The sequence below is a fragment of the Cygnus olor genome, chromosome 14 (assembly GCF_009769625.2).
Source record: "Cygnus olor isolate bCygOlo1 chromosome 14, bCygOlo1.pri.v2, whole genome shotgun sequence".
Taxonomy (NCBI): domain Eukaryota; kingdom Metazoa; phylum Chordata; class Aves; order Anseriformes; family Anatidae; genus Cygnus; species Cygnus olor.
The window spans coordinates 1,720,274-1,741,893 of NC_049182.1; the positions used below are offsets into that span (position 1 = coordinate 1,720,274).

General features: G+C 36.2%; 1 protein-coding gene across 3 annotated transcripts; it reads right to left on the reverse strand.

The window, feature by feature from the left end:
• Nucleotides 1-182: 182 nt before the first annotated feature.
• RAD50 (RAD50 double strand break repair protein) lies at nt 183-21,372 on the reverse strand. Of its 3 annotated transcripts, none has more exons than XM_040573487.1 (26): nt 21,318-21,372; nt 20,404-20,583; nt 19,920-20,003; nt 19,526-19,677; nt 18,707-18,892; nt 18,355-18,559; nt 17,746-17,874; nt 16,794-16,959; nt 15,719-15,912; nt 14,951-15,157; nt 13,958-14,140; nt 13,593-13,750; nt 12,507-12,682; nt 11,536-11,773; nt 10,254-10,443; nt 9,993-10,119; nt 9,588-9,781; nt 9,179-9,289; nt 8,517-8,609; nt 8,323-8,436; nt 7,379-7,506; nt 6,307-6,531; nt 3,589-3,674; nt 3,001-3,143; nt 996-1,129; nt 183-647 (listed from the first exon to the last, which is right to left on the reverse strand). In XM_040573487.1, exons 2-26 carry the CDS (start codon nt 20,530-20,532, stop codon nt 461-463), a joined length of 3,939 nt encoding a protein of 1,312 aa, XP_040429421.1. In that variant the 5' UTR covers nt 20,533-20,583; nt 21,318-21,372; the 3' UTR covers nt 183-460. The 3 variants fall into 3 exon arrangements, with proteins under 3 accessions (XP_040429421.1, XP_040429419.1, XP_040429420.1); XM_040573485.1 differs by lacking the exon at nt 21,318-21,372 and adding an exon at nt 20,882-21,279; XM_040573486.1 differs by lacking the exon at nt 21,318-21,372 and adding an exon at nt 20,822-21,207.
• Nucleotides 21,373-21,620: the final 248 nt, after the last annotated feature.

Below are 21,620 nucleotides of genomic sequence, written 5' to 3' on the forward strand. Positions count from 1 at the left end.
ATCTTTTTTGAATCCTGTGAATTTTGTGTAGACTAGGCAGGTGGCTAGGAACATACCTTGGCTGGAGAGATGCAAATCAATTCTGAACTTGCCATAACAAAGTGATGGAGGGCAAGCCCTATTGTACTGACAGATCTAGAGCTGTTCCAAAGAATGCGCATCTAGATCCAGACCAGGACATATACAAAGAACAACACTTTATTTTCGCTTTTAAAATATAAAATACATCTAAAAGTTAACTGTCCCGTATTCACTTACATTCTCCCAACCCATGGTGATACTTGAACCCAGATGCAGAAATAAGTACAGAGATATGAAGTTTAAAAATGTAATAGTTTCAGACTCGAACTAAAATCTTCATGATACTATATGATATGAAGGAGCTACAATTTCAGATGCCTTTATCTGACCTCTAAGTTTGGCAGCTAAGCCAGTCTATAACACATAATTACTTGAAATGCTAATGAACATATGAGCCAAGGGAGCTGACACTGCATTTCATGATCTCAGAGCACTGGTCATCGTTCTTCCGTATCCTGTAGAAGGTTTCCACATATTCAGAACGGCCCAGCAGTTCAACAAAGTCTTCATCATGAGTTATCACCAGAAGCTGAAAGTTACGCTGTTTTGTGCGGCTTTTTATTATCCTACAAAGAGATATTATTCAGTGTAACTCAATCTATACTGCTGTCTAGTTTTAGTGAACTTGTATAAAAATATTTAACTATTGAAAACAATATGAATGTCAAGCAATCTAATGTAGATCAGCACCTCTTTTTACCCATATTAAAAGAAAAACAGCAACAACAAAATACCTACAAATTATTTTTTCCTCTTCCAGATAAAGGAAAGGGAATCTAAAGCTACTGCTTTGCATGTATATCAGCATATGTCAACAAAGACAGGTCAGCTTAAAATAAAAATCACTTCCTAACACCAATCACTAACATTAAAATTTGAAAAATATCCAAGCTTCACAAGAAGAGATTACTTACTCCACGAGGGCATGGGCAAGAGACTCAATGTTTTCTCGATCAAGATTGGTAGTAGGCTCATCTAGTGCCAATATGCCACAGTTGAGACAGAACGTTTCTGCTAGAGCCAGACGAATAATAAGAGAAGCAAGCACCTAAGGGAAAAAGAACAAACACTCTTCAGAGTGTTTATAGAGAAACTATGCGTAACATGCTATTTTAAGTGCCATTACAAACTGTGACTAAAGTCACATACATAATTCACAAAATGATGATAACTAATTAGATTTGAAAAAATACATTAAAACTTCAGGTTTGAATTGAAAAATCCCTTCTACAACATAACATTGGAAACATACCTGAGCAGTCAAATTCTCAAAATCCTGGAGCTATTGAAATTCAGGATTCCAGCCCAAGGTAAGGATGTTACCACATTGCCATCAGCGTTATTCCTATACTCTGTTGAAACCCCATCCTATTCGCAGGGAGATGGTGGAAATTTGTATGTGCAGTCAGTTTGAAATAAGGAACTCCTGACTCCTTCATAAAACTGAAGATTGTAGTTTTAACAGCTCACATACTAGTGTCGTATTAGCAGGACAAATTGTATTTTTATTAGATCTCATGAATTAGTGAAAATTACAGAACACTTGATGGAAACTGTGCTACAAAAAATACTTTCCAAAGATCATGACTGCTGGCATCATAGCTCATGATCAAAGAATAATTCTCAGAATATAAGCTAAGAAACTGTGAACAAGTTTCACTCTCATTTACATAGGACTCTAGCATAACATCCTAGACTACTTTAGGAGAAGACATTTTTTGCCTATATTGCTGTTTTAGAAGACGTTTTGGATTTCCCCCAATATTAGTATGGAATTTTCAAAACAAGTACACTTCTACACTCAGGTGGGAATTAATTTGACAGCATTTTTCACATTCAAGCAACAATACAGCATGCATCTTTTCACAGAATATCCTTTCAAAACACTGGTGCTGCTATTGCTGCACGCGCTTAAAAATACCGTGTGCTGTCTTGTATTCCTCGATTTCGTTTTCTATTACTGTCAATACCATCTTGTCAGGCAAAAGTGAGAAAAGGAGATAGCTGAAGGCCTGGCTGCCAGTGAAACTCTGATGCAATATGTGACACAGTGAGAACTGCTGCTCTTGGAGGTAAGGAAGTAGGCAGATATTACTCCAGATAATAGCAATTCTTCCTTGTTATCAAAGAGATTTATATCTGTTGCAACCATAGCCCTTTCAGCTGGTGCAGAGGAAAGGGAGCCAAAGAGTTCCAGCTCCCACTGCAGAAGAGGAAGGTGAAGGTATCTCCCTCACAATTACAGTGTGCTTGGCCTAGGTAGTCATTGGCGCCTTGTGCAAAGACAACAGGCTCTGTGAGCCTGAAGTGGAGGGGAGAGTTCTCCAGGTGTTCTCTTTATGTTGTAGAAGGCACAAAGGATGGACAGAAATTGTTCCAGCAGAGAAATAGTGAGAGCAGTCCTGGCTGTATTTCTGTCACTTTCTATGCCCATCTTTTTGGTGACATGAACTGAAAAGTTATATTCGGTAGGAGGTGGGAGTAGTGTAATTTGGGGAAAAAAGAAGTCTGAGTGTACTCAAAACAGACACAGTTGTGAAAAGATGACAAAGGATCAGCCCTCAGGAAGGAAAAAAAAATCAGGAGCAAGTTAATAGACCTACAGCTATGGGAATTTCAGTTGTAACTAGCAAGAAAAAGACTAGATGAACTTGAGAAGGCAGTGAAGCTGAACCCTTCACACCTACAGGGACTCAGACCAATCGCCAACTGAAACAAGGAATTTGGACACCCCAAAATAGGGTTCAGATGCTCCCAATCATATATTGCGTACTGGCAGCATAATCCAGATGCAGTCAGATGTACAGAATTGTAAATCTGAGTTGGAGCCACTTCTTCACCAGATTCACTTTACGATGTGTCACTCTTGCAGCTTTCAGAATCCGGTTTATGACGTACAAGAAAAAAATGCTATATTACCTTTTGCCCAGCACTACATCTTCCTCTCATATCCAGTGCTGTATCTCCCTTTATCATTACTACTCTGTAATTGTAACTTCTTCTTTTATCAGCTGCTGAAACATTCTCATCTGCATCAGAGCGAATTTCTATATATTCAATATCTGAAAATGGAAAAGAAACAGTTTTTCCCTTATCAAAACATCTTTAAAATAGCATTGGATTAAACATCATTGAGAGCTACAACATACAGTAACTACAAAAAAACCTACTCATAACTCCTACTAATAGATAAAACTTTGAAATTAATTTTTTCCAAAATTGAAGAAATGAGCCCTGGCAACTCCCCTGACTCAAGGAAACATCAACTATAGAAAACATGGAAAAGGGAAAATTACTTCTACTTATCATATAACTACCCAAATAAGATGTAATAAAAAGGAGACTGTAGTGGGGACCAACAGATGTAGCCTTTAGAATGGAACCAACCATTTTCATATCCTGGATTTTCAATAGTTTGAACAAATGCTTTTCACTATGCAGTACTTGGTATAAAATTGATATGGACAAAACTACAAAAAACAAACAAACAAACAAAACCATACGTACCTTGTCCTCTGTAGGTATTTCTCCAAAGGTCACGTATTATTTTGTTGATTTCTTCCATCTTCATGCTATGAAATGTCATTATTGCTCTACAGAAAAAAAAAATGCAGATTTTTGTAGGTGCAACCATGGACTGCTATGGACTCATAGGAGCTTTAGGGAAGGCAAGAGCTCGCTTTTCATTCTCTAAATATTTTCACTAAAAATACAATAACTACTAGTTCATTTTGAATGCAGAAATGTACAAAGATCAAACACACTCTGTTATATGAATACTTCTATTCTCACAAACAACTCCATCTCAAGAAGTAGGAGAGCAATAAAGACAAAATGATTTGTAATCAGTCACTCAATAAAGTTGTTTTTTTTTGTTTTTTTTTTTAGGAGACTTATAATTTATGTGTAAGGCATATTTTCAGACCTCCAAGAAGAATCTGATATTAAAGCCTTCCAAAATAAAAACAGCGTTACTCATTGCCAGAGTCCCCCCCGACCCTGCCGTGCAGATAACTGAGTCTCAGTAAGAAAGGAGAGCCAGTGAAGTTTCCTTGGAGCAGAGAATTCTCTACCAAGAATTTAATTTGTAATTACCTAAACAGATGTTATGATTAGAGCTACCTTCCTCTTCAGCAGCAAGAGTAACATAGGATATCACTAATAATTTTTTATTTCGTTTCCCTGATTCAACATGATATCCTGAAATCATCATGTCTACATGTCTTTAGTTCGATAATAGATGTTTCCTCGTGAAAGCATTCCAAAAGGACATTGTGCTACGTTTTTAACTTTTTAAACAAATAGTGCTTTGTAAGGAAAAAAAAATGCTTGCTTGCTTTCTGACAATGTTTCTCTTCCAAAAATACGGCAGTATTCAAAAGTAATTCTGAAATTGACTTTTTATATACATATATATATATGTATACACACATACACACACTTTTCCCACCTCCTCCCTTTCACAGGAATTATTTTCACCTGTTGTGAGGAATACTGAAGTCTCAACTCTAATATGATTTGTCAAGTCTGAAGAATGAGTAGAGCATTTTCTACAATTTACTTGATTAAACCCAATAATGCATTCTTCATGAATATTTAACAAAAACCTGTAAATATTAAATCAACAAAGATGAACAGATAGCACAGAAGAGCATACAAATGTTGCTTTTCCCAGCTACATACACAGCTTTCAATCTCTGGCCATTAGAGTTAACATTTCGTCTCACTGATTTTTCAGACGATTACCAATAAGTGATGCTTATCTATTTTTCTTGAAATTACAAGACTGATTTCCTGTTTTGCCTTAAATAGAAACAATAGATGATTTGATACCATACAAAAGACTCTGAATTCTAAAAGGGAAATTCTTGGAGTGCATTTCCATTTAAGCTGAAAGGGAAGAATTACACATGCCCTGAACAATTTAAATCTTCACAAAATAAATTTTGGATTGGCTTATTCAAATACCAAATATATTTATTTTATCATTAAAAACGATTAAAACAGGGTCCTCCAGACCTCTGCATCTAATAGCCTTTGTATGAATTCAGAAAGACAGGTCTCAATCTTTTCAAATGCATTTAGAGCTTAGCCTCCAAACATACCAGTGAATTATGGGTTCCACAGCTTTATTATGTGTTGCCAGAAAAAGTACTACCTTGTATGTCAAACTACTGCTTGGTACTTTCACAATCATTCCCTTTTCCCCTTCTCCACACTATTTGGAAGAAATTAAGAAACCTTTATCATCCCTCTTCAGTCTCCTTTTTTCAACATGGAAACTTCTAATCTATTTAGCTTCCCTTTTGGACAGTTACGTTGTACCTCTAACTACATTACTGCTCTCTGTTCTCCCTTTTCCAGACCCACTATGTCCTTTTTAATACAGGAGACCAAATTTCTATTCTGAATTTGTAGCTTATATGGTGGCCAGATGTTTCTCTTGCATTCTCTGTTTGTTCTTAATACGCAACTTTTATTTCTAACTGCCACTGAGCACCGACCTCGTATTATTGCAACTAGCTCATTGCAAATCCATAATTAGAAATGAACATATGCATTGGGGGGGGGTGGGAAGGGGGGAGAAGGGAAAAGCACTGTATGTTTTACTTCGCATTTGTTAACAATCTTTGATGATTAACAATGGTGATGTGTTGGCTTCATTTCTCTATTGTCTCTCTCAATTTGAATTGTTGTATTGCAAATTGTGTCCTAACATGCACAACCAGTACTCAAAAAGGGTCCTACAGAGAACTGGGAATAAAACAATAATGATCGCTGAACTTATCTAAAGCTATATTAAACTCTAGTTTAATACTCTCACTACCATTGACAGTGCTCATTTATTTTATGTACACTATATACATATATATACTATATACATAAGAGTTCCTATATTCTAACAACCCTGTGCAGTTTGTAGCACATTTTCATTAATTTACTTTGCTTTTAGAAATCAGTTTCTTCTGGAGGCATTAAAAAAAAGAAAAAGCTACTGCAACTGGACTTTCGGAATGAATATAAAAGTAACGTAGCAAGGTACAACATTCTAAATACTTAGATATCTGATTTTATAAAGAGAAATAATTATGTACGTCTAAGTTACATTAATTTACTATTTCTAAAAGTTAAACCAGGAAGTTCGAAATTGCAAGTTGCTTTTGCACCAAGGTAGTAATGAAGACTGAAAAAAAATAAGAATTATCCTCACATGACAGTACTTACTTATCAAGAGCCTTGTAATAAGTGTCCAAATCTCTGTTCACTAGCTCCGTTGTTCTCATAACAATCATCATCTCCCTGTATTTTTCCTCTGCATCTTTGAATTGTGACTCTCGAAGTTCCTTTTTAAACCGAACAATCTCTTCCTCAAATCCACGCTGTCGGCCAAGCGCAACATGATGGTTTCTTTTCAGAGCTTCTATTTTCTCCTCTAACTGTTTTTGTTCACTGTCAAACCACAAATGATACATGAGACTTCTGTATTTAGTGTTTCACAATATTTTAGTCAAGGTTCTAATTTTTAGTTTATGTTAGCAGCTCATTCTATTGTATCTATAAAGACTGCAACAGTTAAAACTACAGCATTCATGCCACAGGAACTAAGACATAATTAAAATATGTTTATGTTTAAAAACATATTTAGACATATGTTTATTGTTTTTATAAGCAATATAACATATTAAGTTTTAAAAACATATTTAAGTCACCGTTCTGACTAATATTCATTAATCCTATCAAAGACCAAAAGGACACCACGTAGAGATATAAAATTGATTTAATTGCAGGAATTACATCAGGATACTGAGGAAAAAAATGCAATGAACAGTTTGATAGCATCTAGAAAGCTAAATAAATAGCTTGCACATAAGAAGCTGAATTAGGATAATTCCTTTTCAGCAGTGTTTATTATCTAAACAATTAATATTAAAATACTCAAACGATTTGCTGCTGAGACCTATTTGAGCAGACTGAAAATAAAATACTTTTATCCAGAGACATCAGTTTCTTTTTAAATACAGATTTAACAGTGGAAGTCTTTAAAACAAATGGATTAGATTTGAACAGGTGTATACTTGTATGTATTTGTAGCTAGAGCTATATAATTTCACTGAGTCATTTATGTTGTCATGGGGATATTATGCAAACATGAGTTTGAGGGAGGAAGTAGTCTACATGAATGGGGAGAAAGGTACACACTAAGAACACAGGAAACACTAAAACACAGTGAGTATTATATTCAGATAGTTAGTGAATTCTTATGCAAAACACGCTGCTGTGTTTTGAAAATGCTTACTTTTTCATCTGCGGGACTTTCATTTCTCCCATCTCCTTCATAAGTCTATTTATATTGTCTTCAACTTCTTTTAACTCTTCATTCCGCTTCCTCAAAGTAAGATTATCCTCCAGCCACCTTTCCTGTATCTGTCTCCACAGAAAGCAAGAAGTTCTATGATGTTTCAATATATCGATTCTCAATAACAAAGTATAAACTCTGCACAACTCTAAAACCTGCTACAAGCATAAAACAATTGACAGCACTGAAAAGTATCATAGTAAGAACTTATTTTGCAACAGAAACCTAGTATAACGCAAATCAGAATTATCATTTCATATTTCAACCTGAAATAATATTTACTATATTTATTGTCACAGGTGAACATAAGAGTGATCCTGTGTGCGAATATTAGTCAATGGTTCAAATGGGGCAAGTCATTTGGGGTGAGATTTCACAGAGTCCCCTATTCTCAATTCTACAGGTAAGATAGTGGGATAGAGTGGGGAAAGATCTTTCCTATAAAGAATGTAAATAGAATTTGAAATACATACATAATGATTTAAAGCACACAACAAAATCTGGAGTGACTAACAACTTTTGGGTACCTGCAATTGGAAACACCTTACAGCAGTCTTCTTTCAGAAGATAGGTATCTTCCACACAAAGCTACTTTTGAAAACGTTGGTTATTATCACAACAGACTTACCCCTTTTGGAAATACCACAAAATTGTATTTAGAGATAACTTGTTTTTCTAAAATGCATCTATTTTTGCGTATGTAAATCTCAGGATTTTTTTCAGCCTGATGCACACATAGCAGCTATTCTGACTAACAACTCATTAAGTACATCAAGAGGAGACAAACTTTGTACCAGTATGAGCCTAGACGGACTTAAACCAATGCCAGAAATCACTTCAAGTATAAATGCAAAACATACCGTATGATAAAACAATAAACTTACCTTTTGAGTGTCAATATCTTGTCGAATAATTTCCATCTCTTTAGTTATCTTTTCCTTCTGTTTCTCACAGGCAACTAATTGAGAGTTTACTTCATCAAGTTCAGACTCCTTTTGCTACAAAAATAAAAAGGTATATTATTTATACACAAAAACACTTTTAAAAGCAGCTTTTTATTGATTGTTTTTTAGGTTACCTTCTTGTAGTCTTCCTTTCCTTCTTGAACATAGCTTTCGATTTCTTTCATGTACTTGTTTATATCTTTAACTTTCTCTTTTATGCTATTTATCTGCAGCGAAAAGATTTCAAATGAATTGCAGTCGGATGTCCAAGAACTGATATGACATGTATAAAAGATAACTGGATAACACTATTTTTAAGGTACGATTCATTTCAAAACTCCCTTTAATTCACCAACAGAAGACTTCAGCTTTTGTAATCCAGATGCTCCTTATTACCGTGAAACTGTTTTCCAAAATAAATATTAAATCACTCATTTGTGCTTACATAAAAGGGCTATTTGCCCTGAGAAACACAGGAGTGTCTCTTGCCAAGGAAAGGTCACAACCATCCTTGCTGTTCCTCTAGATCTACTAGATAGGGCTTTTAGTACCACAGGTCATTAAATATTGTTAAATGTCCCTAGAAGCTTTTTGATAAGACCACCAAAAGTTAGTTACAACTGAGTTGATGTCCTGACTTGGTTATGTTTCTTTTCTTCCCTAAAACTCCACAAATCTGAAGCATTAGGTAAAGCAACTGCTGTCTCCTAAAAGTCAACTCATTACCATGGCTTCCACCCACGCCCCAAAACCAACATGTAATCCTATCTCCCAACTACGTCAAATGCAAACGAACCTTCTCTTGTGTTTCTTTATTAGTTGCAGTCCTTTTATTAATTAGATCCTCCTTGTCTTGCTGCAGTTTTTCTAAAGTTTCGTGTAGTGGAAATACCTGTTCTTTTGCTTCCTGAAAAGCAGTTGGAGAAAGTCCTTTTTATTTTCTCATTCTGTCAAAGATCAACAATTTTTTGAGTGCAAAAAAAAGTCATGTGGGTACTTTTTTTTTTTTTTAACATGTTGTTCATAATTCTGAAAAAAACCTTGTATTAAATAAAGTGCTGAAAATTCCCAGAGATATGCAATAGTATAACAGGACAAAAATTTAAAAATGCATCTGAATTACTAGGATTACAGAATGTTAAATATTACTGGATATTATTTTTTTTCAAGGACAACATAGTTAAGGGCTAGTAATTATTTCCTACCTTAATCTCTCTATATAAGGACTGAACCTCAGTGGTTAATTCCACTATTTGTTCCTCCAGTTGTTGACGACGCTGCATGCTGCTGGAAATCTGAAGTTTCTCTGCTCTAAGTTCATTAACTGTACTCTTAAGCTGCTGAATCTGATTTTGCTGGTCTTGCTTGATTTTTTGATTTAACTCAATTTTACTAGTAACTGTAGATGAAAATACACACACAGTGAAACAGTTAATCTGTAACTAACAACAGTTATTGTCTTCCTTATGACAAATCTAACTCCAAACTAAGTTAATATAACCAAAAAAAACCAAAACCTATTAGAATACGGTTATTTCAGAATATAAAATAAGTAAACTAAAATTTATATTTTGATGGCAGCAAGTTTGACATCAGTTTGTATGACCTACCTGTATCCCATAAGTGTTTCTTCTCTTGTTTTTCTTGGCTTACTTGTAGAACGGTTCTACTTAAATCAACCCCTAGCAACTTAGCCTCCTGCTGAGCAATTTTTCTTTCAACATCCCTAATATCAGCCTAAAAGTAAGAGTAAAGTACTATTATTACCGTATTAGTGCTTAACAACAGGCTTTAGTTTAGATATTATTGAATAACTACATGTACAGCAAGCAAGTATTGTTTTATATATTGAAAGGAATTACAAAGCGTACCTGGTACCTTTCCATTAGTGTTATGTCCTGTAAACATGCATTAGCGCCTTCCTTCTCAGACAAAACTGTGTGCAAGAGTGTTTCCTGCTCTTCTATCTCACCCTTCAGGCGTGCAAAATCCCTGTTTACAGTCTGCAACTTGTTCCTCAAGTCTGGTATGTCCCTTTCTTGGAGTTCCACTACAGTTTGCCTTGAATAAAACACAAATCCATAAATCTTCCTTTGTGAAATGCAGCAGCACAAATTCAAGACATTCAAGTTTGCAAAATCTGTGGTATGATTGAATAGCGGAAGACTGAATTGAACCAATAGTATCCCCTTGACCTTGCCCATGTTCAGTTGAGTTTATTTTCTATAACCAGCTAAGGTAATAATCCCTCATTGTAGGCAGGTGAGATCTAAAAACAAACAAACCAACCAACCAACCTCTTCTGGTTTTCAACTCAAGTACAGCAAGTGCTAAAACAGGGTTTAAAATCCACTGCACACGAGTGCCCTCTTGTGAAGGAGAGGTATATCCTCTAACAATTTTTTTTTTTTTTTTTTTTCCCCAGAATAACAGTCTTCAAATATTTTGAAACCAGAGCCTCTGGTTACCCAGTGGCAGGGAAACTGCATACTCTACTCTAAATCCTGTTTGTATGGTAAGGAAAAAAATATAAGACTCACACAAAAATTCATTAGGACTAGATCTGTTTACGGTTTGGAGGGAGGCAACAAGAAGGAAAAAGGGGACACAGCAACAAAATAGGCTGCCTGTAATTTTCGTAGTTTTAAAAATACAGATTAAGTGAGCCTGGAAATTGGAAGAGACAGTAAGCACCTCTTCTGAATTTTTTAATATTGTCTACTTTTTTTTTTTTTTTTTTTTTTACAATGCAAGTTCAAAAATATTTTAGTTATTTAAAAAATATATGAGAGAGATAATTCAGTCTAATCTTCTATGGATTGTCAGTATCAGAGACAGAGCTGCATTCCCAAATGATGGAATTGCACTTGACTGAACCTCAAGGAAACACAGACTGCATTGGGAATTTGCTATAAAACTCACAGATTTCCTTCAAGAACATCGTAAGTCAATACAAAACCTGCCAGTAACAAAAAAAAAAGTACCTTTAAAGGATATACAAATCAAGATTTTATTAAAGTGTGATTAGATTTTTGAATGAATTGCCTAGCCCAAAAATAAACCTTTCTTGATGTCAACAAAATTTTCAATAATCAAAAAACAAGCATTCAAAAGAAAATGGCTTGCAGCAATATGGTCGGTGAAGTACTTTACCTAATTGGTTTAAGACCCATCATTTCATCGCGTTTTTTCTCTCTTCTTTTAAGCTCAGACTCTGTTGACTTCAATTTGTCTGGAGCAAGACGCAACTTAGACTGAAGATCACTAATTACATCTTGCAGTTCAGCCTCTGTTTGAAAAACTCTTTGACAAACTGGACAACACGACTGATTCTCTTCTGTCAGTTGTGTAATGAACTGTGAATAAACTGCTGTGGCTCCAGCAAGCACAGCTGGTTTAAAAAGAAACAGAAGACTTTATGTTGAATATACAGTACATAAACAGATCTAAACTTATTATGTATTTACAATTAAAAAAAACAAACAAAAGAAAACTATAAGCTGCAAATCATCAAGATTTGCACTGAAATGCAAAACTGAAAATGAAAACTGGAAACTGAAATGGTCCTAAGCAACCTGGTCTGAATTCAGTGCTGTCCCTATCTTCAGAATGGTGCCCTCGATCACATCCTGACATTCCCTCCAACCTGAATTATTCTGTTTTATTGAACTACACTCATCCCTCAGCAATTAACAATAGAAACAAGTACTCCTGAATCTCCTTCTGGAGTTACTTTTTTTCAGTTAGCAGTAGGCACTACGGGTCAAAACCATGCCACATGTCTAGTTCTGTACTCGTCTTCATACTTGGCAGATTCAATCATTCAAACATATCCTTGGTTTTGTAAAGGTCGTGATCTACATTTTTGTTTTGTAAAAGTCAGTATTTCATTCGCACATAGTAAGAGAATTAACTGAGTTAAAACAACTGATTTTGATTAAACGCAAATCTGAAGAAGTAGTAAAGAGGGAAAATTTGTTAAAATGGGAGGTTATTACTGAATCTTAAATTGTTTTCTATGCTGATTGTCCCGCAAATATAAAAACCCACAAGCTACAGATTGTCTCAGTGCCTCTAGGTTACAATTAAAATGAGGAAAAAAGTAGAACTATGGATAAATTTACCTCGCTGTTTTGAACTTTTTTCAATTTCATCTTGAAGTTTGTTCAGGTTACTGTCAAAATCTTGGCTTCCACAAACATCAAAAAGTTTTGCTTCATAGCTAGACAACTGTTCTTCTTTTTTTCTTAGTTCAGCACTGATAAAATTTTTCTGTTGTTCTGCTGACGCCAGTTGTTTGCTGAAACATTAATGCATAAACTCTTATATTACAGAAAAACAAACAAAAAAATTAAACTGTAGTAACAAAAACACTGTAATACCAATTTCAGATTAACTTCAGAGTTATTCATCAGTTCTTTAATGATTTTTCCAGAAATCTACAGCATAAATTTTCAATTCATCTAAATATAGCATAAAGTGTTTCATTTAAATTCCTTTTTGCTTTCTAGGTGCTTAATGATGAGAAACAAATTTCTAATGTCAAATCCATACAAGGGACTTTCTAGAATATTAACTTTTCCTCCCCTACATCCTTCCCTAATTATTGCTTATGAGATACTATTGAACAAAAAACGTTATTGAGCAAAACACGTTAGCACCCTTCAATTCATCTTCCATACTTCTCAATTATGGACTGTTCTTAGACCTCAAATCTCTTTTTTTTCTGATTTTATAGAAGTTTAGTGCATATCACTGCATAGTGAGCTAATGTCACCTGCTCTTTCTGAAATATTCTTTTCTACAATGAATGAAATCAGGAACGTATAATCACACATAAGTTCATGATATGGTTCATAACCATTCTGTAACTCCTAAGAAAGTCATAAGACCACTGTCTTTTTTTCCCCAAAGCACATTCATTCAGCTAGGGTAGTATAAATAATTAAGGACGTATTAGAATATTTTGTTATCTACTTTTAGTGTTGCCTTTGACATACTTCAAATATGATGATTTTATTAACTAGCACAAACTATATTGGCTATATATTAAACAAATTTTGCACATTGCTTTCTTTCATTTTGCAGACACCTAAATAAATATTGATGAAATACAGTAAAGGTATGTTAACTATATTAAACTTACCAATACTGAAATTCATAATTGCATAAATACTTCTGGAGACATAATTAATTAAAATAATACATACTTAAGCTTGGCATGTCTGTCCCTAGTTTCATTGATCTCTCTATTTTTGCCATGAAGCCAGTCTTCAAGTTGTTTTTTATTTGGAAAGTATCCCAGCAGTAATGTCAGTTCTTCAGAATGTCTTGATTTTACTTTTCTAATCTGTTCCTCTTTGTCTGCCTTGGGAAATAAAGCATTTTAAATTAATATTTTCATATGTTTAAGTTTATGTTACTCAATGGATTCATAGAGCTAATGGCTTCCATAAAGCCAGACAGAAGCTTTACATACAAATGTTTATAAACATCTGAAGAAAAATGCACAAATCTTGAAGGGACCGTATTAATGTCATTTCCCTTTCTTATGAGATGATGATAGAAAAATTACTTTGTCCTTCTTCAGCATCTCCATTTGGGTAATTGTTGTGGTATGTAGGTTCAACTGTTCCATCTCTTGATCCAACTTCCGAAGAACTTTGTCCAGGTTTATTTTCTCATTTTGCAGAGTTTGCACTTCCAGTTCAAGTGCTTCTACATTGCTGTTCCTCTCAGCCTTCTCCAGTTCATGTTCCTAAACAAAAAACAAAAGCACAGAAGACTTATGTAATTACATTAGACAATAAGTTCCTAACTAAAGAAATCAGAAAAAAAGCTCTTAAAAACTGTCCAGCAGCAGTATCATTAGCTGTTACAGGAATAATACTTTCAGGATCTATAAAGAATGCATGCAAGATGCCAAAGGCTGTGATGCTGGTATAGGAAACGTAAATCAGACAGTGATGCAGAGTTCTGAAATAAAGTACTGTACCAAGTTGCTCATGCTTTTCACATAAATCATAACTACATGATGTAGATTCAAGAAGCTCACTCATTTAGCTTGATTCTCTGTATTTCTGCATCTAGTAAACATTATACACTGGAATTATCCTAGTAAGAAAGCTAGAAGAAACACTCTCAAGCACCAAATTCTTACACTGTGAACAAAAATAAACTATTTGGCTACAAAGGCACAATTAACTGTTCAGCTGGGACATAAAATGCTTGTAGCATTATAGTGCTTTATAGAATAAAATGCTTACAAGTAACTAGCCCATTTCACAGACAAGTCATCTGGAAAAATGTAGCTAGCACAGCACTTTAGTCAGTGCACTGACTAGTGCTAGCACTTTTCTGATTGGCCCAGAAAAATAGGAAAAATCTTATGATATCTACATATAAACAGAGCAAGTATAGAGAGGGCAATAAAAGTGAAAAAATGCAACAGGGTTAAGTTTTCTTTTGGAATAAACATCAAGCTTGCCTTTTTTTTTTTTTTTTTTAAATCATCCAACTGGAAGTTTTCATTTCAAACCTGTAGAATTTTTTAGTTACGTTAACTTACTGTCTTGACAATCTCCTGATCCAACTCCACAATTCTGCCTGATGACCCCTCCAACTGCTGCAATTCATGTTTTACATTCTTCAGTTCCACTTGTCTCTTGTTTTGGATGTCTGATTTCAGATCAATGGTTCTTTCTAATCCAGTTTTCTTATCTCTTATTTCATCTATCTGTTTTTGTTTCATCACTTCTTTTTGTGCAAATTCTCTCTGAAAGAAGTGAACAATAATATATTAATTTACTCATAGGAAAAACAGCATTTAAAATGGCTTCTTCACAATAGCATGCAAATATTCACCACTATAATGCACGAAATTGAAATATTTAGATATGTGAAAAAAAATCCTGCAAAAATGCAGCAATACGAAAATGCAGATGCATAACGGTAGTGTTCTCTGACAGCAACTCCATTTTGAAGATGACTTCAAACCAAAGTTGCTTGTTTTCTTAACAATTGCCCATTCAAATTCTTCCTCAGGCTTTTTAGTGTGTCATTGACCCACCTGCTTGATGAGATGGCAGTTGAGAAAAAGGTATCTGCAGAACTGCCTGTTCAGTAGCTTTGGCAATTCAGATCACCCAATGACCACTCTTAGTTCCAAAATTAACTTCCACAGAAAGGTTCAAGCGACCCATAATAAAGAATACTAGATAAAAAAAAATGGCTTCATTTATTTTCCCCCCTGCATCATAAAGACGCATATGGACTAATAACACACTAATAACTAATATGGAATAATAACACAATCCTAAAATGACAAAATCCTTACCATTAAGTGATTTGCAGTTTCTGTATCTCTCGCTTGTCTCTCCTTCAATAACCTGTGAAAACTGGTAATCTGTCTTTCATTAAGAGGCGATAGCTCAAAACCATCTAATTCTAGTTGTGCTGCCAAAGACTGAATTAATGAATCCCTCATTTTGATGTGATCTTGGTGACGATCTGCTTGCAGTTGTAGACGACCTGCACAAAAATAAAATAAAATAAAAAAAAACATAACATAAACCCTCAAAAATTGAGAACATACATTTAGGATTCAAAGTCAATTGCAACTATTTCCTTAAGGTCTTCTACACTGAAGCATTTAAAGTATTAAAAACAAGCTATAGCTTAAAATATTACTGTTTCTGTTAACTATTAATTTAGTAAGTTTTTACACTAATTTTAATCAAATCAAAAATTGAAAAGATAACCTCTAAAACTAAAAATATTCTGAAAAACGTAAACATATTTTACATAAGCCTATATTCTGTTTCAACTACTACAGCTTTACTGCAAGTCCCACAGTCCATCTAAAAGAGAATATATGATATACAGAAGAGTACCGTCCTAAAGCCCTCTGACTAGTCCCCAGCCCTCACATGCGACAGTGGGAATGCCAAGGATTCAACTTTCACATGTTTCTTGGTTAGAATACACTTACACAATCACAGCTGGTCAGCAGACATTTTCATCACTGAGACAAAGTACAGGCTCAAACAGTGAAAACAAATGTGCTGTAAACTGCTAGACTGACATAGTTTTATGCCATCAGTAATGATCAATTTTGAATATTTCTATAGAAGACGGTACACTTAAGAACAAACAAACTTCATGTTGTAATTACAGTTCAAAACAAGCGCACTTAAAAAAATAATCCAGGGGAAAAATGTTGAGGTGAGATTACCTGTGAGTTGAGGTGAGCTACCTGTGAGATTCCCACACCTCATTGTGCAACTGACCTAAAACTAACACACATTTCAGGGAGTCTGTCCCATTCAAACACCTTCAATTATCACTAATTTTATTTCAGATCTTAATTCCTTTAAGCATAAATACACAGTTATAGATCAAGTCTAACATACCTCGTTCAACGAGTAATTCTGACTTTTCACTATTAAACCTCTGGCATTCTTTAATGGCTCTATCTAATTCACGCTTACAGTCCGATAATCTCTTCTCCTTCTCCTTCACTGTTCTCTGGTGGTTCTGGTATCTATCCCTTAGCTGTTCATCCGTTCCTTGAAAAACCTGTACACCAAATAAAATACAGAATAAACTTAGCTTTTTAACTGAACTCAATTAAAAACAACGTAATGTTTATAACAACCTGTTATAAACAACCTAATGATGTTAAAAAATAAAAAAGTATGCGCTTCACCATAACAGAATCTAAAAAATAACACCTCCCATATAAAATTTCTATGCTAAGACTTATATTAAGAAAAATTAAACATACTATGAGCAAAAAAACCTATTTTTCATATGCTGATAAGACAAGTTCATCTATATTTTTACCACTATCCTAAAGAATTTTTGTTCATCTGTCAAAATAATTTTAAATGTCCCTGCACAATCACAACAAAAGAATAAAAACTATTTACTATTTTAAGAAAAAGAAATAAAAAACCCTCCAGGGACATGAACAATATCAGTGTCAGAAGACATTCCATGCTGGTTAAAACAAGTGCTGGCTACCATGAACATATTGTGAGAGGTAGGTATTTTCAAGTTCCACATTGCAGGGCATTATTACTATAATTTTTGTCAGTATTTCTCTTCCTGGCAAGCTAATCTATGGTGGAGGGATCAGTTACAAAAAGCAATTTAATTCTTACATCCAAATTACACAGAAACTACCTACAAATACTGTTCCATAAAGCTGCCTATCTCATATTATCAAATGAGCTACTTGGGCTTTGGAAGTGTTCATAACCAGCATCTGGTGCATAATAAAATACACAGTTCACATGGTAGCAAAAGGCAGACTTTGATTTTTCTGCAGAAAGGATGACAGCATGGAATTTAAAAGGCAACCTTTTCCATCTTCTGCTGCAGATCTCGGTTATCTTTATCCATCTGCCTCCTCCTGCTCTCCAGAGCTTTTACGTCGTTGTCTAGCAACATTACTTTCATGAGATTCTTTTCAACTGCTGCCAGAGAACACTGCAAAGGAAAGGATCATAGAATAATAGAATCATTTAGGTTGGAAAAGACCTTAATATCTCACTAGTTTATGAATCCCATAGTAAAATGCTCTACACAATACTGTACTCTACACTGTAAAACTTCAGCATTATTATTTTGAAAAAAATAATTTAGCTTTAGTTATAACTCATGATAGTTTTATAGTTAACAACCAAATTTGAAAGAGATTTTAAATTAAGCTAAAAAATAAACAAACCAAAAAAAAAAAAAATCATCAATGCTGTTACAACAGTTCCACAGACAATGTTTTAAACCTCCAATAACTGTTTACAGATTAGAGCAGCACCTGTCAGGTCTGTTGCTTAATTCTGTTGCAGAATAGAAGGTTAGATAACATTTTAACAAGGAAATTCCTCCAGCTTTGATATTTTATATATATTTTTTAATCTTATGTGCTGTTTTATACTAAAATCTTAATGTAAACATCACACAAATTACCTTTAAAGGATCCAGCTGACTCTCGATAGATTTTACATTCTCTTTAGAAGCAGACAGCTGAGCTTCCCTATTGTTAAGATGGTCCTGGATTTCCTGTGCTTTTTCTTTATTCTGTTTTAGGTACTTCAGTTCTGTCTGACACTCTTTTACTTTTAGGCTTTGTTTCAGCCGTACCTGACGGAGAGTTTCCAGTGCTTTAATATACCTTAAAAAAAAAAAAAAAAAAACACAAATTTCAGATCCTACGGGCAATACAGCAATACTGATGCCTCAGACATTTTCTTTAACACCTACACTACTAAAGAGGACAGTTTCTTATTTAATTTTATTTGATTCCAGTAAAGAGAAAAACCTTGTTGCTGAGAAGATCTCATCAAATTTTTGTTTCAGGGCCTTCCCTTCGCTTAATGGCCAGTTGGAATCTTCTTGGTGGCAGAAAACAACATTGTTGAGCACGGATTTGGAAACACCAAGGGCACTGATCATCTCTCGATCAATTTCTGCACACTTGGAACTGAGACTGACCTTCTCGCCATGCCTATGTAGCACAGATAAAGAAAATCCACAAAGCAGTTACTACTAATCCTTTAAAAACAAACAAACAAAAAACTTATTTAAATCTGTATAAGCACATTCTATTGCATTGGTTACAAAACAGAGTAACAAATTTTTAAGTCTACAATTACCATTTTCATCATGTGGGTTTAACAGCAAATGTTTTTAGTCAATGTTGCTACATGTTAAAAAAATCTATGCAGAACCACCAGAGGGAGTAAGACTGATCTTGATTAAAGCCAAGTGAATACATTTCTTAAATAGGGGAAACTGGAGATAGATATGGACTGACAATATCCTGAAACTCAAAACGATGCTAAAGGAAATAAAGCTTATGCATTTCATACAACATTACTCTCAAACTAGAGCATCAGTAATACAATTTTCAAATTAATGTAGGTCAATTGATATACATAGTTCTTAATATAGTGGCTATCAAATGTTAGTAGTTTTGAATCAACTAATAGACCGAGCGATGGGACTCCAGATCTTCCATCTAAAAACACAGACAGGAACTTCAGAGAGCACGTTATGAATTTTTCTCATCTTAAACATAAAATATACAGAACCCAAACTGATCTTCACATTACAGAAAAAAAAAAAAAAATCAACTTACTTTGTTCTAGTAATGACCCCTTCAAGTGTTTTAAATTCTGTTTTCTTGTTTTTCTGGGTACAAACCATGGATCGTTGGACAGCTAAAAGCTCTCCATTAACATCTCGAAACTGTAATCGAATCTGAGCTCTAACATCAGTTTCATGGGCAACCTTCAGTACAAACGATACAATGAAATAAGTATGAGAAATTCTTCTCAACACCCAAATGAATACATGACTTCCCAGATGTGGAGTGTTCCAGTCCCCCCAGTTCTCTGTTTTTCCTGAGACAGTATGGTCAGCTCACATCTGCCTAATACTTGAGCATCCCTGTTTTCATCACAACCCTGAGTGAAGTTAAGTATTTCACTGAGAAGTAAACGTGCACTAAATCTAACCACTATGGCTTTTACCTTTGGATCGTGAACAAATGAATTTCCTTTGGTGCCAGGGGGAAAATCTCCAGTAGATACATATTTGAGGCACTCAATGATAGTCTAAGAAAACAAAAACAAGTATACAGTTAGAATGACAATTTAGAATAACCAAGGAAAACTAAAGACAAAACACAGTAACAGCCCAAACATTTACAAATAAGATACACATGAGGGGAGAGAGAAATAAGAAATGACATTTTATTTTTCAGTACCATGAGAACATGGTACTTTGCAAAAACAGTTTTAGTCAGCACCTTGATCAATTTCCTACGAAAAACACCAAGTAGCGCACTGCAAAGCCTAGGATAAGAAGCAGATCTCTAATAACGTAAGCCAATACAATATTTACAGTAAACAGCAAGGTTTTTCTAATATTTGTACCTTGCTGTTGAAATTATTCTTTGTATTTTCAAGGTTTTCAGAGTTATTTGGCGCACAAAAACAATCATGTAAGTCTTACCGTTTTTCCTGCACCATTTGGTCCCACCAAAATAGTCATTGGATTAAGGAAAGTGATAATCTGTTTGTCTTTATCCTCTATGCCAAAACTCCTCACCCCGAGGATACTCATTTTCTCAATCCTTGCCATTTCTGCAGAATTTCTTCTCTTCCGCAGTCAGAAACGCAAATGTCATAAACCCTGTAAAACAAAGCTCTGTGAAAACTGGAGATGGCAAAATCTCCGCGTATCCCTGAAAGGCGACAACATGGTTATTTAAGTGCGTGTATCGTTAGAAACAGGGCTAAGGTTCTCCAGTTCCGGCCCAAGGCACAGAACGTGTGAAAGCAAAACCCTCTTAGCGCTGAGAAGCTCGACTCAAAGCTAAGGGCCACATATCAGCCATTCGAAAATAACAACAAAAAAGCCCTTTAAGCACCTGTAAGAGAAAACGCTTTATGACATTGCCCCTTGTTATATAGGTTTTATTTATCATTACTTTCCACTGGCCCCGTTTCTCAAGGTGTCACGGCCGCAGGCGACATCCAACACCAGCCCTGTCCCGACATGAGGAAAAACCCGGCGGCAGCGGCTCGGGGGCGCCGCCGGCTGGAAGCAGCCGCGGCGCTGCCGGTGCGAACGAACAAGGCCCGGCCCCACGGCCCCGCCTGCACCTCACACGCGTGCTCGGGCCCACCCCGGGGACCCTCAGCGGGGCCCGTCCCGGCCGTGCCATGCGGCGGACCCGGGCGCGGAGCGGGCGTTTCCCGCAGGAAGCCCGCGGCCGGCCCTGAGGCGGGCAGCCGGAGTTTCCCGCCCCGAGCGCGGCGCTGCGGCGGGGGCGGACATTTTCCGGCGGCCCTTCCCTTCCCCGGCCGAGGGGCGGCCAGGCGATGCCGCCCGTCCCCCGCTGGCCCCCCCTCAGCCCCGGTCACCTCCGCTCCCGGTGCCAGCCCCGGCCCCCGGCAGCCCCCGCGGTCGCCCCCGCCCCGCCCCGGCACTGGCGGCCCCGCCCGGCGGGGCCCGGCTCGCTACCGCCCCCCAGCGCCGCGGGGCCGGGCTGCCGGCGGCTGCTGGGCCGGGCCTCCCCCTGTCCCTCGCCCTTCCTCGGTTCCGACCCCGGCCTGCGGGGGGCGAGGGGGGAAGGTGGAGACCTGAGGGGTCGCCGCGGCCCCGCTCCGCTCCTCCAGCCCCGTCACCCCACAGAGGTCTCCCATGGGTCTCCCAGTGGCACACAG